The sequence below is a fragment of the Saccopteryx bilineata genome, chromosome 6, assembly GCF_036850765.1.
Source record: "Saccopteryx bilineata isolate mSacBil1 chromosome 6, mSacBil1_pri_phased_curated, whole genome shotgun sequence".
Lineage (NCBI taxonomy): Eukaryota > Metazoa > Chordata > Mammalia > Chiroptera > Emballonuridae > Saccopteryx > Saccopteryx bilineata.
In genome coordinates this window covers 123,104,177-123,122,172 of record NC_089495.1, presented here as the reverse complement: position 1 = coordinate 123,122,172, position 17,996 = coordinate 123,104,177, and the positions used below count along the sequence as shown (strand labels likewise).

At 57.5% G+C, this 17,996-nt stretch overlaps 1 protein-coding gene across 2 annotated transcripts; it reads left to right on the top strand.

Annotated features, from left to right (window-relative positions):
* Nucleotides 1-440: 440 nt before the first annotated feature.
* EVPL (envoplakin) lies at nt 441-17,974 on the top strand. 2 transcript variants are annotated; one of them, XM_066237456.1, is made up of 22 exons: nt 441-700; nt 2,956-3,055; nt 3,398-3,552; nt 3,656-3,782; nt 4,550-4,711; nt 4,891-4,929; nt 5,063-5,224; nt 5,305-5,412; nt 5,581-5,676; nt 7,332-7,457; nt 7,899-8,045; nt 8,287-8,441; nt 8,603-8,700; nt 8,996-9,168; nt 10,667-10,845; nt 10,941-11,079; nt 11,217-11,410; nt 12,233-12,383; nt 13,090-13,173; nt 13,298-13,408; nt 13,500-13,592; nt 14,283-17,974. In XM_066237456.1, the coding sequence occupies exons 1-22, from the start codon at nt 447-449 to the stop codon at nt 17,724-17,726; spliced, it is 6,297 nt and encodes a 2,098-aa protein (XP_066093553.1). In that variant the 5' UTR covers nt 441-446; the 3' UTR covers nt 17,727-17,974. The 2 variants fall into 2 exon arrangements, with proteins under 2 accessions (XP_066093553.1, XP_066093554.1); XM_066237457.1 differs by having other exon boundaries at nt 442-700; nt 4,586-4,711.
* The last annotated feature ends 22 nt before the right edge of the window (nt 17,975-17,996 follow it).

The following is a 17,996-nucleotide window of genomic DNA, read 5'->3' as shown; positions in this document are numbered from 1 at the left end:
TTTTAAAATGTACCTTGTGCCAGTTGTTTGGGGTGACTTCCCATCATGTAAGAAGAGAACACGAGGCAGAAGCCTAGATGCCCTGGGGGTGGGTGGAGAGCTAGGAGCCAGAGCCTCCTGGGGGGGGGGGGCTGGCAGCACGCCTGGTAGCCCTCCTGCAGTACTGGCAGGAGGTGTTCATTAGCCTGAGCCTGAGCTCTGAGGCCCAGCCTCTGTCTCCGAGCCTGTGTGTGCATGTGTCTGTCAGTCTGGAGCCCTGTCCTTCCTGGGCCCAATTGTTTCCCTAGCTGGGTGTGATCACTGCTGGCTCCCTCTGGGCCTGTGGGTGTGACAAGTCCAAACCTCTGGGAGTCAGACAGGCTTGGGCGCCCCGCCCTCTGGGCTCTGCCCTTTCCTCCCAAACTGGTTGTGCAGGACAGGGTGTGCGTGTGGGCAAGTGTGGGTGCATGCGCAGCTGCCAGCCCTCACCTGCAGAGAGGGGCCTCCCAGAAACTGCCTTTCCTCCCCCTGCCTGGTCATCCTACCTCACCAGAGCCCAGCCAAGCTGCCAGCGAGGACACACGCCCGTCACCTGCCACCGAGCACAGCCTGAGCCAGCACCTGCCTTCAACACCATGTTCAAGGGGCTGAGCAAAGGCTCCCAGGGAAAGGGGTCCCCCAAGGGCTCCCCGGCCAAGGGCTCTCCCAGCAAGCACAGCGGGTGAGTGGGGCTGGAGAATGGGGGCCAGACAGAGTGGTGCCAGACCCAGGTGCTCCAGCCACCTGGAAGTGCAGCCCAGAGCTTAGGACCAGCCATGTGCTGGCATTTGGTGTCCTGAGGCCAAAGGGCCTGGAGGTGGACTCTCTCCCTGTCCCAGGCCTAGCTCCAGCCCTGGCAAGAGGCCAGAGATAGCTTGGGGCTCCTTGCATTCTGGTGGGTGGGGGCGGGGGAAGAAGGGCTAGGGGTTGGGAGTTGAGGCCACTCTGAAGGAGTCCTGTTGGACAGGGGCTTAAGCACTGCCTTCCTCTGCTGAGACCAGGGGACCGGAATGTCTGGCTCCTGTTCATGGCTCTGCCCCAAAGGCTCTGCTTGGCTGGGATGCCCCTTGGGACCTGGGTACAGGGTGGATAGAAGATCTGAGGCCAGAAAAGCCGGGAGCTGTGGATGGGATGCAGCTTTCTCCACGAGGCTGTCGCTGCAGGCCTTGAGAGTTTTGTCCAGAGTTGGGGTGATTTCTTCACCGTGTGGGTGTATTAAGGGGTGCTGTAAGTACGGGGAATGGCCCGTAGGACCCAGAGCTCCTCAGAGCCTCCCTTGGTGCACCCAGCTCCTTGCAGGGCCGGCCAGGCTCCCCAAAGCCCCATGGCATGCAGACAGACTTGACCGGCATCTTCCTGCTCACTACATCAGCCCCCTCTGCAGGATGGGGGTGGCAGTTCACATGGGTCCTGAGGGCGGAAATGAGAATGGAGAAGAAAAGCCTATTATCCTGATAGAGATATCAGGATAATGGGTGATAACACGGAGACTGGGATTGTGGATAGACGGGAGGTTGGGCTTTTGAGTAGACAGGAAATACTGCACTTAAGACTCTCATTGAAGTGACCTGTCCTCCCTGGGGCTCCTGAGCCCTGCCCAGTGTGGAGTGTGCTCCTCCTGGTGGGAGCAGGCCTCCCAGAAGGTCAGACTTAAGGACAGGTACCCACGGCTCAGAACTCACAGCTCCCCATCCCCAGCAGCCTATCCTGGTCAGGGCATCTCTATCCACAAAGAGGGCTCCTCATTCCCATCACATGCAATCCACTTGTTCAACATATACTTACTGCACTCTGCTGTGTGTGCCAAGACTTCTAGGCACTGGGGATGCCCCCGCAAACAGAACTAACAGGCCCCTGCTTTCACAGCACTTACTTCCTAGTAGAGTAAAAACAACACTTACTAGATGCTGATTCTGCACTGGCTCCCTGCTGGACACTTCAGATGGATTCGTTCTCTTAACACAATAAACATGAGGTAGATATTAGCCCCACTTTATAAGTGGGGAACCTCAAGCACAGAGAGGTTAAGTAACTTGCCCATGACCACACAGCAGTAGTGATAGAGAAGAATCAAACTCAGCTGTCTAGTCAGAGTTCTTCCAGACTGGGTTTTTGCTGCACCACGTGGAGGGCTCATCCTTTGATCCCTGGTTCAAGGACCAGCTCTGTGAAGTCTTCCCTTCTCTAAGACTGTGACCTCACAGGGTACTATGTTCTTAAGGCTTAGACCACTCTTCCTTTCATTAGGTCTTCTTGACCCTCTAGGCCCCAGAGAGTGAGCTCAAGCATACAATAGGTGCCCTAAAGAAGCTGCTAGATGAGCAAGCCAGGTTCCAATTGGGGCTCAGAACCCAGAAATCTAGAAAACGTTGGGGTGCTTTGGCAATCTCTCGGCCCTGCATCTTCAGTGCAATGTGGTTCCTCTGGATGGAGCCTAGGCATAGGCAAAGTCTGGGGCTGTAGGCGGAGACAGGGCTGGGATGGGAGGAAGTTGGGGTGGGGACATGCTGCTGCTCCCTAGCCCCCAGCCAGCCCAGCTGCCCCTCCCCAAGGCCCAACCATCCTGTCGGGTGTTAGGCTGAGCTGGTGATTCACTCCCTGGGCTGCTGGCCCACCAGGCAGGGCGCTGGGTGGAGTCTGGAATTCACTGCCAGGACAGTGAGGTCAGCCTACTTCACAGTGCCATACACACCTGGGACCCTCACTTTCTGATGCCTAATTGGAGGCAGAGCTCTCCCCAACAGAGTATCTCAGCCTTCTTCGGGGAGACTAGAGCTCCCCAGGCCTTAGGTTCTTCCCTCCAGGGCACTGAGCCTGGCTGTAGGGCAGCATAGGGTTGGGGAGGAGGGGACCCCATTTGGGTGGGCAGGCCTCTGCCCAAAGGGAACAGAAGTACCTTTTTCAATCATGCTGGCCTCTGTCCCCATCACCCAATAGAACTGCCACCCAGGAGCTGGCCGTGTTAATCTCCCGCATGCAGGCCAATGCTGACCAGGTAGAGAGGGACATCTTAGAGACTCAGAAGAGGCTGCAGCAGGTGAGGCCTGGGGGACAAATAGCAGGTATGGGGGCATGGGAGGCCTATTGACATACCCTGGATGTCCACTGGTCATGGTAAAGATAGGACAGATGACCTTTGTTTTTCACTGGTCACTTCCCAAACACTGGGAAAGAGGCCTACTGGGCTTCAAACTTGGGGGAGGGTGTCGAAGGGGCTTGGGGGTGTAGGCCTTCCCTATGTCCTTGACCTTTCCCTGCAGATGCCCTGGGCCTGTCCCTCTGTCAGTGTGGGCTCCAATGTTGGCCAGTGCAGCGGGGTTCCTCAGGGTGGGGCTCGGAGGCAGTGATGGGCAGTGAGGATGCTGACCCACATCCTCAGGACCGGCTGCACAGCGAGCAGAGCCAGGCCCTGCAGCACCAGCAGGAGGCAGGCCGCAGCCTGAAGGAGGCTGAGGTTTTGCTGAAGGACCTTTTCCTGGACGTGGATAAGGCCCGGCGGCTCAAGCACCCGCAGGCTGAGGAGATTGAGAAGGAGTGAGTGGCGTGGTGGCAGGGGCTTGAGCTCAAGGGTGGAGGCAGTGGTAGTTCCAGGGAAGCCCTCTGCCTCGCCCTGACTTCCTGGCTGTCTCCTTGGCAGCATCAAGCAGCTGCACGAGCGGGTGACCCATGAGTGTGCCGAGTACCGTGCCCTATATGAGAAGATGGTGCTGCCACCCAATATGGGGCCCAGGGTCGACTGGGCACGGGTGCTGGAGCAGAAACAGGTCAGGGGCCATCTCCAATGTTGAAGACTCCTCAAGGAGCTGGAAGTCACACCCAGCAGTAATCAGAGCAATAGAGTGTCATCAGGGGCCTGACAGTATGCTTCGACCTGGAGGTTTTTAGGGATCTGGAAAGGGAGAGATTGAGTAGACCATGCAGTCAGGGAAGGCTTCCTGCAAGAGGAGGCTCAGAGCTCTCAGAGAGGTGGAAAGGCTTGGCTAGGATGCAGTAAAATGGTGAGGAGAGAACACTCCAAAAAGAGGGAACAGAAGCTCCTGCCACAGGAAGCCTAGGGTGTGACAGGAAGTGGGGTTTTCTGGGTAAGCAGGCAGATCCAGATCACAGGCAGGCACCCTACCCTCACCCTGAGTGAGGAATTGTGCTTTGACACCACAACAGAGGGAGTACCATGATGACAATAAAGGGACCGTGGGGAGGCCATGCTCAGGCTCTGGCTGCATGGTTGGAGGTGTGCAGGCAGGAGGCACTGAGACCAGGGCTGGAAGGAGTCAGGGAAGAAGGGGAGAGTTTTCAGAGGCTGAGACCCACACCCTGGGCACCAGTGGGATTCAGGGACTGCAGTCGTAGTGATGCCAAGGCCTTAGCTAGGACCACTGGAGAATGGCAGGTCCCCAATGGTGAAGCTGCTAGCTCTTCACCCAGGATATTCTCCTAGCTTGTCCATCCTCTGCCCAAATGACTAGTTCTACTCCTGCTGATGGGGATGCAGGGCAGGCAAGGGAGGACAAGGGATGGCTCCTACCCCTAGGCCCGAGGCAGAGCTGAGTGGCCGGCTCTTCTGCAGAAGCAGATCCACGAGGGTCAGTACGGGCCAGGCATGGCAGAGCTGGAGCAACAGATTGCTGAACACAACATCCTGCAGAAGGAGATCGACGCCTATGGGCAGCAGCTGCGGAACCTCGTAGGGCCGGTGGGTGAGCCTTCTGCACACATGTCCCAGCCCTCTTTCTCCCATCAGAGCCTGAACTAGGTCCACTGGCCTCAGGCAAGGGACGAAGAAGGGAGCCCCAGTCAACCAGGGCATGGGAGTGCTCTCCCCTGTACCTGCCTCTCACTGGGCCTGCATTTTCTCCCCATTGACTGAGGCAGGATGCGACCACCATCAGAAGCCAATACCGGGACCTACTGGTGAGCAGGAGGAAGGGCCCAGCTGGTGGGCTGAGAGCGGGCTGGGCCTGGCTGCCTGCACCCTTGACTGGACTAGTGTTTCCGGGTGTAGCCTGATGACGTGCCTTGCTCCCCTTTCTCTCCACGAGCACAGAAGGCGGCCTCGTGGCGCGGGCAGAGCCTGGGCAGCCTGTACACGCACCTGCAGGGCTGCACGCGCCAGCTGAACACCCTGGCCCAGCAGCAGCAACGAATCCTGCAGCAGGACTGGAGCGACCTCATGGTGGACCCCGTGGGCCTGCGGCAGGAGTATGAGGTCAGGAGGGGAGATTGGGCGGGTGTGGGGGACGAGGGCCTCCTCATACTCATGCCTGCCTGTGTGCTCCTCTTCCCCAGCACTTCAAGCAGCAGGAGCTGCTCATTCAGGAGCAGTGTGTGAATCAGCTGGAGGACGACGGGGAGCGCATGATAGAGCTCGGCCATCCCGCTGTGGGACCCATCCAGGTGCCAAGGCCCAGGGACTCCCTGCTTCCTCAGGGACCCCCTTTCCCTCAATTGAGGGCTTCCCAGGGAGGCTGGGGAGAGGGAAAGGGAGACATGGCCCAGGTTGGGGACAACAAGCAGAGCTAGCCAAGTGGACAGGGTCCAAAGTCTCCATGCTGCTATCCCCAGGTCCACCAGGAGGCCCTAAAGATGGAGTGGCAGAACTTCCTGAACCTGTGCATCTGCCAGGAGAGCCATCTGCAGCACGTTGAGGATTACCGTTGGGTGAACATGTGGGCAGGGCTGGGGGGGGGGCGAGTGCTGGGCAGGAGGAGGGAGTGGGTTGACCACCAGGTCCCTGGCTGGAGCACAGACGTGCCTGAAGAACACCACAGGACACACTTGCATTATGGGAGACAAGGTGCCTCATAAAATGACAGAGGTGTGTCTCTGTGACTAGGTTCCAGAGGGAAAATAATGTCACAATGACATTCTCAACACAGAGATATCACTCCCAGAAGAGTGAAAATTGGTTCTTAAGAATAAAAAAAGCCTGACCAGGCGGTGTCATAGTGGATAGAGCGTTGGACTGGGATGCCGAGGACCCAGGTTCGAGACCCCCCAAGGTCGCCAGCTTGAGCATGGGCTCATCTGGTTTGAGCAAAAGCTCACCAGCTTGGACCCAAGGTCGCTGGCTCAAGCAAGGGGTTACTCGGTCTGCTGAAGGCCCGCAGTCAAGGCACATATGAGAAAGCAATCAATGAACAACTAAGGTGTCGCAATGCGTAACAAAAAAACGATTGATGCTTCTCATCTCTCTCCCTTTCTGTCTGTCCCTGTCTATTCCTCTCTCTGACTCTGTAAAAAAAAAAAAAGAATAAAAAAAAGGTGCCACCCTTTTTATGGGTAAATCACAGATATACACAGAAAGGATACACAGCATATCTATGGTGTTAAGATTTCAGCCCTGGCCGGTTGGCTCAGTGGTAGAGCATCGGCCTGGCGTGCAGGAGTCCCGGGTTTGATTCCTGGCCAGGGCACACAGGAGAAGCACCCTTCTGCTTCTCCACCCCTCCCCCTCTCCTTTCTCTCTGTCTCTTTCTTCCCCTACCGCAGCCAGGGCTCCATTGGAGCAAGGTTGGCCCGAGCGCTGAGGATGGCTCTGTGGCCTCTGCCTCAGGTGCTAGAATGACTGTGATTGCGGCAGAGCAACCCCCCAGATGGGCAGAGCATTGCCCCCTGGTGGGCGTGCCGGGTGGATCCCGGTCAGGCGCATGCAGGAGTCTGTCTGACTGCCTCCCCGTTTCCAAAAAAAAAAAAAAGAAAAAAGATTTCATGAACGTGGTGGGGATATTAAGAAGAAAGTCTGGATAACTTCCTTAGAAAATACAAAACTAAAAAGTGTTGAGAAAAATTAATATAATACACAACAGGGACTTTTTGAGGTAACTTTTCACGCAAAATGTTTCATATACATAGAGAGAAACAAATGCCAAGGGTTTTTTTTTTCTTTTTCTCTATAACCAATATCACATCGCACCCATCGACAAGAATTTTGTAGTGTCACCAAGCAGTGGGATGTTTCTTTAAAGTACATCCCAGCTTCCACATCTCCGATACCCACCCCGAGTCCTACCCCAGTCCCAGCCAGGACAAGGGCAGCTGCTGGAGGGAGGCCACAGAGGCAGTGCCCTTCATCTATCTGTGCAGGAAAGACGAAGCCAAAGTGTTCATAACACTAAAGGAAATTAAGTTCATTGAACCAAAAAGGCCCCATTTGCAGAGGACTTCAGTTAAGGAGGGCCCACTTCCCCGGTGGAAGGGCCAGCAGTGTGGGGACAAGTGGAAGTTTGGGTTTAGCCGGTTTGCATTTAGCTGTTTTGCTGGGTTGGCTGGCAGTGCGACGCCCTGGGCTCTGCTTGATCACCCACTGACCTCAGTTCCAGGAAGAGGCCGACTCTGTCAGCCAGACCCTGGAAAATCTCAACTCCAGCCTGGATATCCAGTATGGTCCTGCCCCTGAGGGGCTCCCTGGTGGCCCCACAGAGTTATTACGACAGCTAGAGGTGAGACGGCCCCCACTCACCCCACTCTTGGGAATGGGGTCCACCCATGGGTCTGAGCCTCACCACTCCCAGGCATCTAGTCCTGCCTGAGCCCTGGCTTGGGGGATGAGGACCAGAAGGAAGGGATCACTCTAGCAGCAAGAGGTGGCTGGTCTGTTACCAGCAAGCTCTTCCTCTCCCTGGATCTAGTTTCCTTGCCTGCAATGTGACAGGGTCTCCAGGATTGCTCTGCGGCCACCCCAGTTCCCATTCTGGAGGCCTAGATGATTCTGGAAGCCCCCACTCACTCCACCCAGCAGACCCCCACATCCTGGGCCCCCAGGGAGGAGTCCTTTTATTTTGCTGATCTAGAGATCTTCATGAAGGCTAGATCCCTGGCTCTCTTGGGGGGTAGGTGTGGGGTGAGCCTGGCATAAGCCTCCACTGTTTGGGACCCCACAGACAGAGGAGAAGAAACTAGCCATGGCTGAGAAGACCATTGGGGACCTACAGCGGCGTTGCCAGGAGTTGGTCCCTCTGCCACAGCGCAGGAACACACCCCAGCCATCTTTGCACGTGGATAGCATTTGTGACTGGGACACAGGAGAAGTACAGGCTCAGCCTTTTTTGCCCCACTTCTACCCATTCCCAGCACCACCCCTGCCCCAGACCTAGTCCTCTCTAATTCCTGCCCCTGCCCAGCTCCTGTCCCTATACCTGTCCCTTAACCTGTCCCTATCCCTGTCCCCATCCCTGTCCCCATCTCCAATCCCTACTCTAGCTTGGCTTCGGCCCCTTCTCTGGCCCCTGCCCCTCAACCTACATGAGCCCCTCCCCACCTGCCCCACAGGCACAGCTGCTGCGGGGTGAGCGGTACACGCTGATGGACAACACTGACCCACACACCTGGGTCATTCAGGGCCTGGGCGGGGAGACCAAGCGTGCCCCAGCTGCCTGCTTCTGTATCCCAGCTCCGGACCCTGAAGCCATAAACAGGGTCTCCAAGTGGGTCTGCCTGGGGTGACTCAGGGGCAGGGGGCAGGCCATGGGGACTGGCCCTGTGGGGTTTAAGGCCATTGCCTGACTTTCACCTGGACTAGTGTCTGTGTGGCTTGGGGGGGGGGAGTGAGGAGGGACATTCTTCCCTGATCTCCTCCTCCATCCAGGCTGGCCTCGGAGCTGCAGGCCCTGAAGCAGAAATTGGCCACGGTCCAGAGCCGCCTGAAGGCCCGTGTTGCTGAGCCCTTGCAGCCTGGCCAGCAGGGTACCAAGGGCTGGCTGGGGTGTGGGGTGGGAGGTTACTGGGATAAAGGGAGTAGACTCCTACTGTGGCCGTGCCTGGTGGGCAAGGTTGGCCTGGGCTAGGGATGTCTGCTCTGGAGAGTCCACCTCCTGGGTTGGCAAGTCCCTGGAGCTGTCCTTCCCTCAGGCCTGGCCCTGCCCTTCACGCCCTAGCCCACGCAGGACCCTCTGCGGGCACTCAGGGAGTAGCTAGCCCCTCAGGTGGATGGGCAGATGCAAGGTAGGCCCTAGAGCCTCACAGGCACCCTATGCCCCAGCTATGACTGGCTCAGCCACAGCCGACCCACAAGCCCAGAAGCTCCTGACACAGATGACGCGGCTGGACAGGGACCTGGGGCAGATAGAGAAGCAGTTGCTGGTCTGGGCCCGGGCCCCACTGAGCCGCAGCACACTGCTGGAGGACCTGGAGGGTCGCATCCGAAGCCACAAGGTGGGCGAGCCAGGGCAACTGGGTAAGACATGGCCCTGCCCTGGGGGAGCACAAAACAAGATGAGACAAGCGTGGGAGCTGCCACAGGCCCCAAGGTTGATGAAGGGTCCAGGGTGCACACAAACTGGTTCCTATCCTGGCTCCTCTGCTGACCAGCTCTGTGACCTTGGGCAATTCACTTAACCTCTTTGGGCCTTGGTTTCCTCATCTCTGAAAACAGGTACTATAATGCCCTATTCATCTGGTTATCAGAAGGATAAAGTGTAGTAAGGCCTGGGAAGATTCTAAAGGGGCAAGACTCAAAGTAAACACCCAGTCACCCAGACCCAGGAGGTGTCCTGGGAGGGACAGGAAGGCAGCAAGAAAGCCTGAAGTGTCTTCAGGGTGATTTCTCAGGGAAGCTGGGGGTGCAGTGTGCAGGGATGGGGGTGGGCAGCAGCCTCCCTGGAGAGGCTGCAGAGTAAGCAAAAGAACTTCTAACAGTGAAAGCCTGTCCCTTCCTCACACCTGGGGTGGGATTAGGGGTGGCAATTTGGGTTATACCCTTCTGAGCAGGTTTCTATTCAAATATGTTGTTTGAGTTTGGTTTTTAAAATTGAGGTCATGTTGTTTTCAAATTGCTGTGCGACTTGTGACTTTCACTGAATAATATACCGCAAGTAGAGGGAGGCAGCATTTCAGCTGGGTCAGAGGGTAGGCGGGGCAGGAAGGCTCCCAGGAGAGAAAGGTGGCCTTGAGGTGCTGCAGGTTGGGTCCTGAGATGCCTTCAAGTGGAGATGAGCATGCAGGTTGTTTATCAGGGCATGCACTGGGTGCTCCCTGTGGGATTGGGAGGGGAATACCTCTGCTGACTCCAGGGGACGCTCTGAATCTGACAGGGCTCTGGGCTGTTAGACCCTGTGGTAAGGCACTGGTTGGGACATGACAGCTCTCTTGGGCCCAAGCAATCCCCAAATAGATCCTTGGGTTTGAAGTCACAGCCCCCACCCCATCGGGGATGTTAGGGGTCCACAGACGTCCAGTTAGACTGGAAGGGGGTGGACTATGGTACAGTGTTGGCACCTATGACTTATGGAACAGATGTATGAAAAATTATTTTAAAAATGAACTAAATAACCCCAAGTGAATGGAGTAAATGCCTTGTTGCCTGACCTGCGATGGGGCAGGGGACTGAAGGTTTGTGGGCATGATCATGACATGAAGACCACAGTGGGCAACCGAGTACCTGGTGCCATTGAGCTCCTGACATGCACAGTCTCATTTCATCCTTCCATCAATCATTCCTCAGATGAGGAAACTGAGGTTCAGAAAGGTTCACTTGCCCAAGGTCATCCATATGGGGAGTAATGGGGCCAGGACTGTTCCCAGATCTCTAGCCTGGGCCTGAAACATACCCATCGCACTCTCAGGCTTGTGAACAGTTAGGTAGATCTGGCAGAAGGGCTGCTTGAAACCCCTCTGCCCAGAACACAGATCTCTGACCCCTGCCCTGCCCCAGGACACAGCCCAGCAGCTGCAAAGCCTGGGAGTAGAGAAGGAGGCAGCGCAGCAGGAGTGTGAAGTGTTCCTGTCGGTGCGGCCCCTGGGCCCTGCTGCCCTGCACCTGCCTGTGGCCCTCAACAACCTCAAGAACAAGTACAGTGATGTGCAGGTTCTCTGCAACCTCTATTGGGAGAAGTGAGTGCTCTGGGAACACCAGGAGGGGGCCACTGGGTGGGGCAGCAAGAGTGTGGCCAAGGGGGTGACTGACAGCTCTGCCTCCCCTGCTGCAGAGCCAAGGCTGCCCTGGGTCTGGAACGGCAGATCCAGGATACAGACAGGGTCATCCGAGGTTTCGAGTCCACACTGGCACAGGAGGCCCCCATCCCTGCTGGCCCGGGTGCCCTGCAGGAGAGGGTCAATGAACTGCAGGTGAGGGGCCAGGCAGCCTCAGGGCGGGAGTGGTCACAGCCTGAACAAGCTTTTGGGAGCAGGTTGGGAGTTGATGGTAGATGTAGCATCTCATGTAACCATTGAGGTCTGTCTCACTGTGCCCTCTCCTCCTCCAGCACCAGCGAAGGGAGCTGCTGGAGCAACAGGCCTGTGTCCTGGGGCTGCACCGTGAGCTGAAGGCCACCGAGCACGCGTGCAGTGCGCTGCAGAACAACTTCCAGGAGTTCAGCCAAGACCTGCCGCGCCAGCAGCGCCAGGTGCAAGCCCTCACTGACCGCTACCACGCCGTGGGAGACCAGCTGGACCTGCGGTAAGTGCCGGGATCATCAGGGCTCTGGGCATGCCCCCACAGTGCATAGCAGCTGCTGCTGACAAGCTATGTGATGTTGGACTGGAGACTTCACCTTCTTGAGGCTCAGTTTCCTCACCTCTAAAATGGGATAATAGCCCTGGCCAGGTAGCTCAATTGGTTAGAGCATCATCACAATATGCCAAGGTTGTGGGTTCAGTCCCCAGTCAGGGCACTTAGAAGAGTGAACCAGTGAATAAATAAATCAGTAGAATAAATCGATGTTTCTCTCTCTCCCCCTTCCTCTATTTCTAAAACCAATAAATTTTAAAAATTAAATAAATAAATAAAATGGGATAATAGCAGCACCTAGTGCTGCACCAGGTACAGGATAGTACCTGGCAGAGACTGACCATCTATGATGCCCAGGTCTCCCTGACTGGTGGTGGTGCCATGGAGAGAGCATCAACCTAGGATGTTGAGGTCCCAAGTTTGAAACCTGAAGGTCGCCAGATTTGAGTGCGGGGTTGCTGGCTTGAGCAAGGGGTCACTGGCTTGACTTTAGCCCCCCAGTCAAGCAAGTATGAGAAGCAATCAACGAACAACTAAAGTGATACAAATATGAGTTGATACTTCTCATCTCTCTCCCTACATGTCTGTCTGCCTCTCTCTTAAAAAAAAGAAAAGAAAGAATGCCCAGATCCAGCACAGAGTCAGAGATAGGGATCAGTATGGTGGTCACTCAGGCCTCCTGACCTGTCCCAGTGAGGGAGGCAGCGACCAGCCTCCTCTGTGCACCCTCACTGCAGCTCTCACCTCTGCTCTGGGCCTCATCTTATGCAGGGAGAAGATGGTGCAGGATGCCGGCCTCACCTACCAGCAGTTTAAGAACTGCAGGGACAACTTGAGCTCCTGGCTGGAGCACCTGCCCCACAACCAGGTGCGGCCCAGCGACGGGCCCAGCCAGATCGCCTACAAGCTGCAGGTGCAGAAGGTGAGGAGTTGGGGCTTTAGGCGATATGGGGGTAGGTCTGGCCCCTGCCCAGAGCTGGGGCCTCAAGCCACATCTACCTCCCTGGCAGCCTGTCTCCCACAGGGAGAGCCCCCTGTGTGCTTCTGGTCCCCTAGTGGCCAGTGTTCCAAAAGACCTTATAGCTCAGACCATAGAGGTCTTGGGTCATCATCAACCTCCCCCAAAATGCTCCACTTTGCTCCCAGCAGTGGCCAACCCATCACTGTGGTCCTAGGTGGGCAGTGGGCTCTATGCTCCTCGTAGTTCCACTTCTACTGCATTCTCTTCCTCATACTTGCCCGGCCCCTACTATGTACTGGTAATGAGCGAGGGGCTAGGGGACAGCTCAGCTCTCAGGCAGCACAGGCTGGCAGAAGGCCAGAGTGCACAGGTCACGGTGCTGGTAAGTGCCTGGTGGAGAAGCCAGAGTGCTGTGCGAGCTGCCGGCAGGACATGGGTGGGGGTCTGGACAAGCGGTCTAGAAGGAGTCGACATCCAAGCTAAGGCCTGAGGAATAGACAGGGTGGCTAGGTAGAAGGGATAAAATGTCCTAAGCCCAGGCCATGGTGGGTCAGAGAAAGGAAAGGGCAGTTTTGCATAGAAGCCTTCCTGCTCCTGCCTGTGGCCCTGGCGGACTCTGGCTGGAGGAGAGTCCTGTGAGTGGCGTTGCTGACCCCAATTCTTGCAGAGGCTGCTGCAAGAGGTCCAGGGCCGGGAGTGTGACAGGGCCACGGCATCCTGCCTTTCCCAGGACCTGCAGGTGGCTCTCCGGGTGAGTGGCGTTACTTCTATTGGTCCCTCTTTATCCATCCTCCCTCCCTCCTGCCAATCCCCTGGTTTTTCACCCCAGCTTCCCTCACTGACTGCCAGCCTGTTGTCCTTTCCTCCCTGCTCAGGACTATGAGCTGCAGGCAGACACCTACCGCTGCTCCTTGGAGCCTACCCAGGCAGCATTGGCCCCCAAGAGACCCCAAGTGGCTCCCCTGCAGGAGAGCATCCAGGACCAGGTGAGACAGGACCCAGTGGGCACCAGCTCTGTAGCCTCTGGGGCAGAAGCTGACCCTGCCCTCCCCTCGCCTCCCCCTTTGGCCTCTCTAGGAGAAGCAGCTGACAAAGGCCTACACTGAGGCTGTGGCTGTACATCAGCAGCAGCTACAGCAGCTGGAGTTTGCCAGGAAGATGCTAGAGAAGGTATGGGGAGGATGCCCACTCTGTTCCCACCGAGGCAGCCTGGCAGACTTCCTTGACCCCTCCCCCCACCTGCAGTCCTGGGGCTCTGCCTCCCCAAGCTCTCTCCCCAGTGGCGCTACAGGCTGGTCTGCATCTCAGAGGAAGGTCCTGGAGATGTCATTCAGGAGGCTCATGGCTTAGTCACTGCATAGTTCCCCAGTGGGGACAGGAGAAAAATCCCTGCATTCTTTAGCCTTAGGACCCAGCAGTGGGCAAGAGGCCACCTACGTTTCCTACCTGGGAGACCGGGAGCCAAAAACTCTCCATGACTCTTGGTGACTGGGCAAGGGACTCGCCAGCTTTTCCTACCCAGACAAGTACTCCAGCATCCCCCAGAGGGGGTGGACCCATTTCTGGGAGCCCTGATGGAAGGGGGAGGGGGAACGGTTGGAAGGGAACACCTGTCCTGTTTGCACGTTCCAGTGCAAACTTGGCCCGAACCCTGCCTTACATCCTAAAATGATGGGATTAATGGGTCCTCTCAAATCCTGCATCCATGCATTTCAGGTCTTTAGTTCCACCTCCAAGAACCTACTGGGAGGGATGTCTCAGGAAGCAGGGAGGGGTCTCTGATCTCAGATGTGAGGAGGAATGGGGTAATTCATTTCTTCCCCTCCCCAGTACTCTCCCCTTCCTCCTCTCCCTCTGCAGAAGGAGCTCAGTGAGGACATCCGGGTGACCCATGATGCACAGCAGCAGTCTGAGAGACCAGCCCAGGCAGAAAGGGAATCTGAGGCCCTGAAGTCTCATCTAGAGGAGGAGAGAAAACGGGTGGCCTGGGTGCAGCACAAGCTGGAGGAGCAGAGAAACCAGCTGCTACAACTGAGGACCCAGCAGCCCTTGGAGAGGCTGGAGGAGAAGGAAGTGGTGGAGTTTTACCGGGACCCCCAGCTGGAAAGCAGCCTGTCCAGGGTGAAGTCCCAGGTGGAGGATGAGGACAGAAAGCGGGCCGGCCTACAGGCAGACCTGGAGGTGATGGCCCAGAAGGTCGTCCAGCTGGAGAGCAAGAGGAAGACCATGCAGCCTCATCTGCTGACCAAAGAGGTGACCCACATAGAGAAGGACCCCAGTCTGGACAGCCAGGCATCCCAGCTCAGCAGTGAGATCCAGCACCTCCAGGGGGAGAACACTGCCATATCAGCCCAGCTGGAGGAGCTGAAGAAGGAGCTGCTGGTCCTTGAGCAGAAGGAGGCGACTGTGAAGGAGAAGGTTCTGGTGAAAGAAGTGATCAAAGTGGAGAAGGACCTGGAAATGGTCAAGGCAACCCGGGTCCTGAGGCTGCAGATAGAGGAGGATGCCGCACAGAGGAAGAGGGCCGAGGAGGCTGTGGTCAAGCTGCAGGCTCGCATCAAAGACCTGGAGCTGGCAATCAGCACTGTGCAGCCCAAAGTGATCGTGAAGGAGGCAAAAAAGGTGGAGCAGGACCCAGGCCTTGTCAAGGAGACATCCAGGCTGCGGAGCCTCCTGGAGGGGGAGAGGAGTAAGAACGCGATGCTGGCCAAGGAGCTGAAGGAGCTGAAGGACAAGTACAGTGAGGTGGAGAAGCAGAAGCCCAAGATGGAGCTGCAGGAGCGTGTCCACGAGATCTTCCAGGTGGACCTGGAGACGGAGCAGGAGATCGTGCGGCTCAAGGAGGAGCTGCAGGAGACCACCAGCAGGAGGAGCGGTGTGGAAAAGGAGGTAGAGAGGCTCCTGTGTGACCTAGAGGTCCTGCGGGCCCAAAAGCCTCCGGTAGAGTACAAGGAGGTGACGCAGGAGGTGGTCAAGCTCGAGAGGAGCCCAGAGGTGCTACGGGAAGTCGACCGGCTGAAGGCTCAGCTCAACGAGCTGGTCAACACCAGTGGGCGGGCCCAGGAGCAGCGCATCCGGCTGCAGGGGGAGCGTGATGAGTGGAAGAGGGAGCGCTCCAAGGTGGAGACCAAGGTGGTAAGCAAGGAGGTGGTACGACACGAGAAGGACCCAGTCCTGGAGAAGGAGGCCGAGCGGCTCCGCCAGGAGGTGCGGGAGGCGGCCCAGAAGCGGCGGGCTGCCGAGGACATGGTCTATGAGCTGCAGAACAAGTACCTGTTGCTGGAGCGGAGGCGGCCCAAGGAGAAGGTGGTGATGCAGGAGGTGGTGGTCACCCAGAAGGACCCGAAGCTCCATGAGGACCACAGCCAGCTGAGCCGGAGCCTGGATGAGGAGGTTGGCCGGCGGCGGCAGCTGGAGCGGGAGGTGCAGCAGCTGCTGGCTGGTGTGGAAGAGGAGGAGGGCCTGCTCAGCTTCCAGGAGAACCGTGACAAGAAGCTGGCTGTGGAGAAGGAGCTGCGGCAGCTGACCCTGCGGATCCAGGAACTAGAGAAGCGGCCTCCTGCGGTGCAGGAGAAGATCATCATGGAGGAAGTGGTCAAGCTGGAGAAGGACCCAGATCTGGAGAAGTCCACGGAAGCCCTGCGGCAAGACCTGGACCAGGAGAAGGCCCAGGTGACGGAGCTGCATCGGGAGTGCAAGAACCTACAGGTCCAGATCGACATCCTCCAGGAAACCAAATCACAAGAGAAGACCATCTACAAGGAAGTGATCAGGGTGGAGAAGGACCCAGTGCTGGAGGGCGAGCGGTCCTGGGTGTGGGAGGCACTCAATAAGGAGCGTGTGGGCCGGAAGGGCCGCGAGGAGGAGGTGCAGCGCCTCCAGGAACAGGTCAATAGGGCTGAGGCACTGAGCAGGACCTGGGCCCGGGAGGAAGCCGAGCTCCGGAAGGCCCAGAACCAGGCGAGCCAGGGGTGCAGGCAGCTGCAGCAGGAGCTGCGGGAGCTGGAGAGGCAGAAGCAGCAGAAGGTGCTGCAGCTGCAGGAGGAGTCAAAGCTGCTCAGCCAGAAGACGGAGAGTGAGCGGCAGAGGGCCACCCAGCAGGGCGAGGAGCTCTCGCAGCTCAAGGCAGCCATCCTCCAGGAGAAGGACCAGATCTACGAGAAGGAGAGGACTCTCCGGGACCTCCACACCAAGGTGAGCCGGGAGGAGCTCAACCAGGAGACCCAGACACGAGAGACCAACCTTTCCACCAAGATATCCATCTTGGAACCCGAGACAGGGAAGGACATGTCCCCGTATGAGGCTTACAAGAAAGGCATCATCAGTCGAGGCCAGTACCTCCAGCTGCAGGAGCTTGAGTGTGACTGGGAGGAGGTCACCACCTCTGGCCCCTGTGGGGAGGAGTCAGTGCTCCTGGATCGCAAGAGTGGGAAGCAGTACTCCATTGAGGCCGCCCTGCGCTGCCGACACATCTCCAAGGAGGAGTACCAGCTCTACAAGAACGGCCACCTCCCCATCTCTGAGTTTGCCCTGCTGGTGGCGGGGGAGACCAAGCCCTGCTCCTCAGTCTCCATCGGCTCCATCATCTCCAAGGCCCCAGTAACTTCCCCAGCCCCTCAAAACACCAGTTACTTCTCTTCCAGCTTCTTTTTCGGGCTTGGCGATGATAGCTTCCCCATTGCCGGAGTCTACGACACAAACACAGATAACAAGTGCACCATCAAGACGGCCATGGCCAAGAACATGCTGGACCCCATCACTGGGCAGAAGCTGCTGGAGGCCCAGGCAGCCACAGGGGGCATTGTGGACCTCCTCAGCCGTGAGCGCTACTCTGTGCACAAGGCCATGGAGAGGGGGCTCATTGAGAACACCTCAACACAGAGGCTGCTCAATGCCCAGAAGGCCTTCACCGGCATCGAGGATCCTGTCACCAAGAAGAGGCTGTCAGTAGGCGAGGCTGTCCAGAAGGGCTGGATGCCCCAGGAGAGCATGTTCCCACACCTGCTGGTGCAGCACCTGACCGGGGGACTCATTGACCCCAAGAGGACAGGCCGCATCCCCCTTCCACAGGCTGTGCACTCCAGAATGATCAGTGAAGAGCTGGCCCAGCTCCTGCAGGATGAGTCCAGCTACGAGAAGGATCTGACAGACCCCATCTCCAAGGAGCGACTGAGCTACAAGGAGGCCATGGGGCGCTGCCGGAAAGACCCCCTCAGCGGCCTGCTGCTCCTCCCAGCTGCGCTGGAGGGGTACCGCTGCTCTGGCTCAGCCTCCCCCACCTTACCACTGCGTGCCCTGCGCTGACAGGGGCAGAGTCATGGGAGTGTATGTGAAGGGGACGGTAGGATGCTTGCACCCCGCACCCCAGAGCAGCCTAATGGGCAAGGGAGTGGGTCTTCCTTCTGTCTGATCCCTGTTCTATTATTACTCAATGTTCACGGTGTTGGGCTCCCTCCCTAACCTTGGCGCCCAGTCCATCCCCAGGCCCGGAGATCAGCAGACCTGCCCCTCCCCCACCCAGTACTTCCAATAAACCAATTCTCCCATTCACATTTGGGAATGCAGAGTGGATTT

Excerpts from the sequence above, each read along its gene's own strand:
- EVPL (XM_066237456.1), top strand. The coding sequence starts at position 447 with ATGCGCAGCTGCCAGCCCTCACCTGCAGAGAGGGGCCTCCCAGAAACT. Across the intron at positions 5,677-7,331 it reads ACGTTGAGGATTACCGTTGG|TTCCAGGAAGAGGCCGACTC; the intron begins GTGAACATGTGG and ends CACTGACCTCAG. Across the intron at positions 8,046-8,286 it reads GTGACTGGGACACAGGAGAA|GCACAGCTGCTGCGGGGTGA; the intron begins GTACAGGCTCAG and ends CCTGCCCCACAG.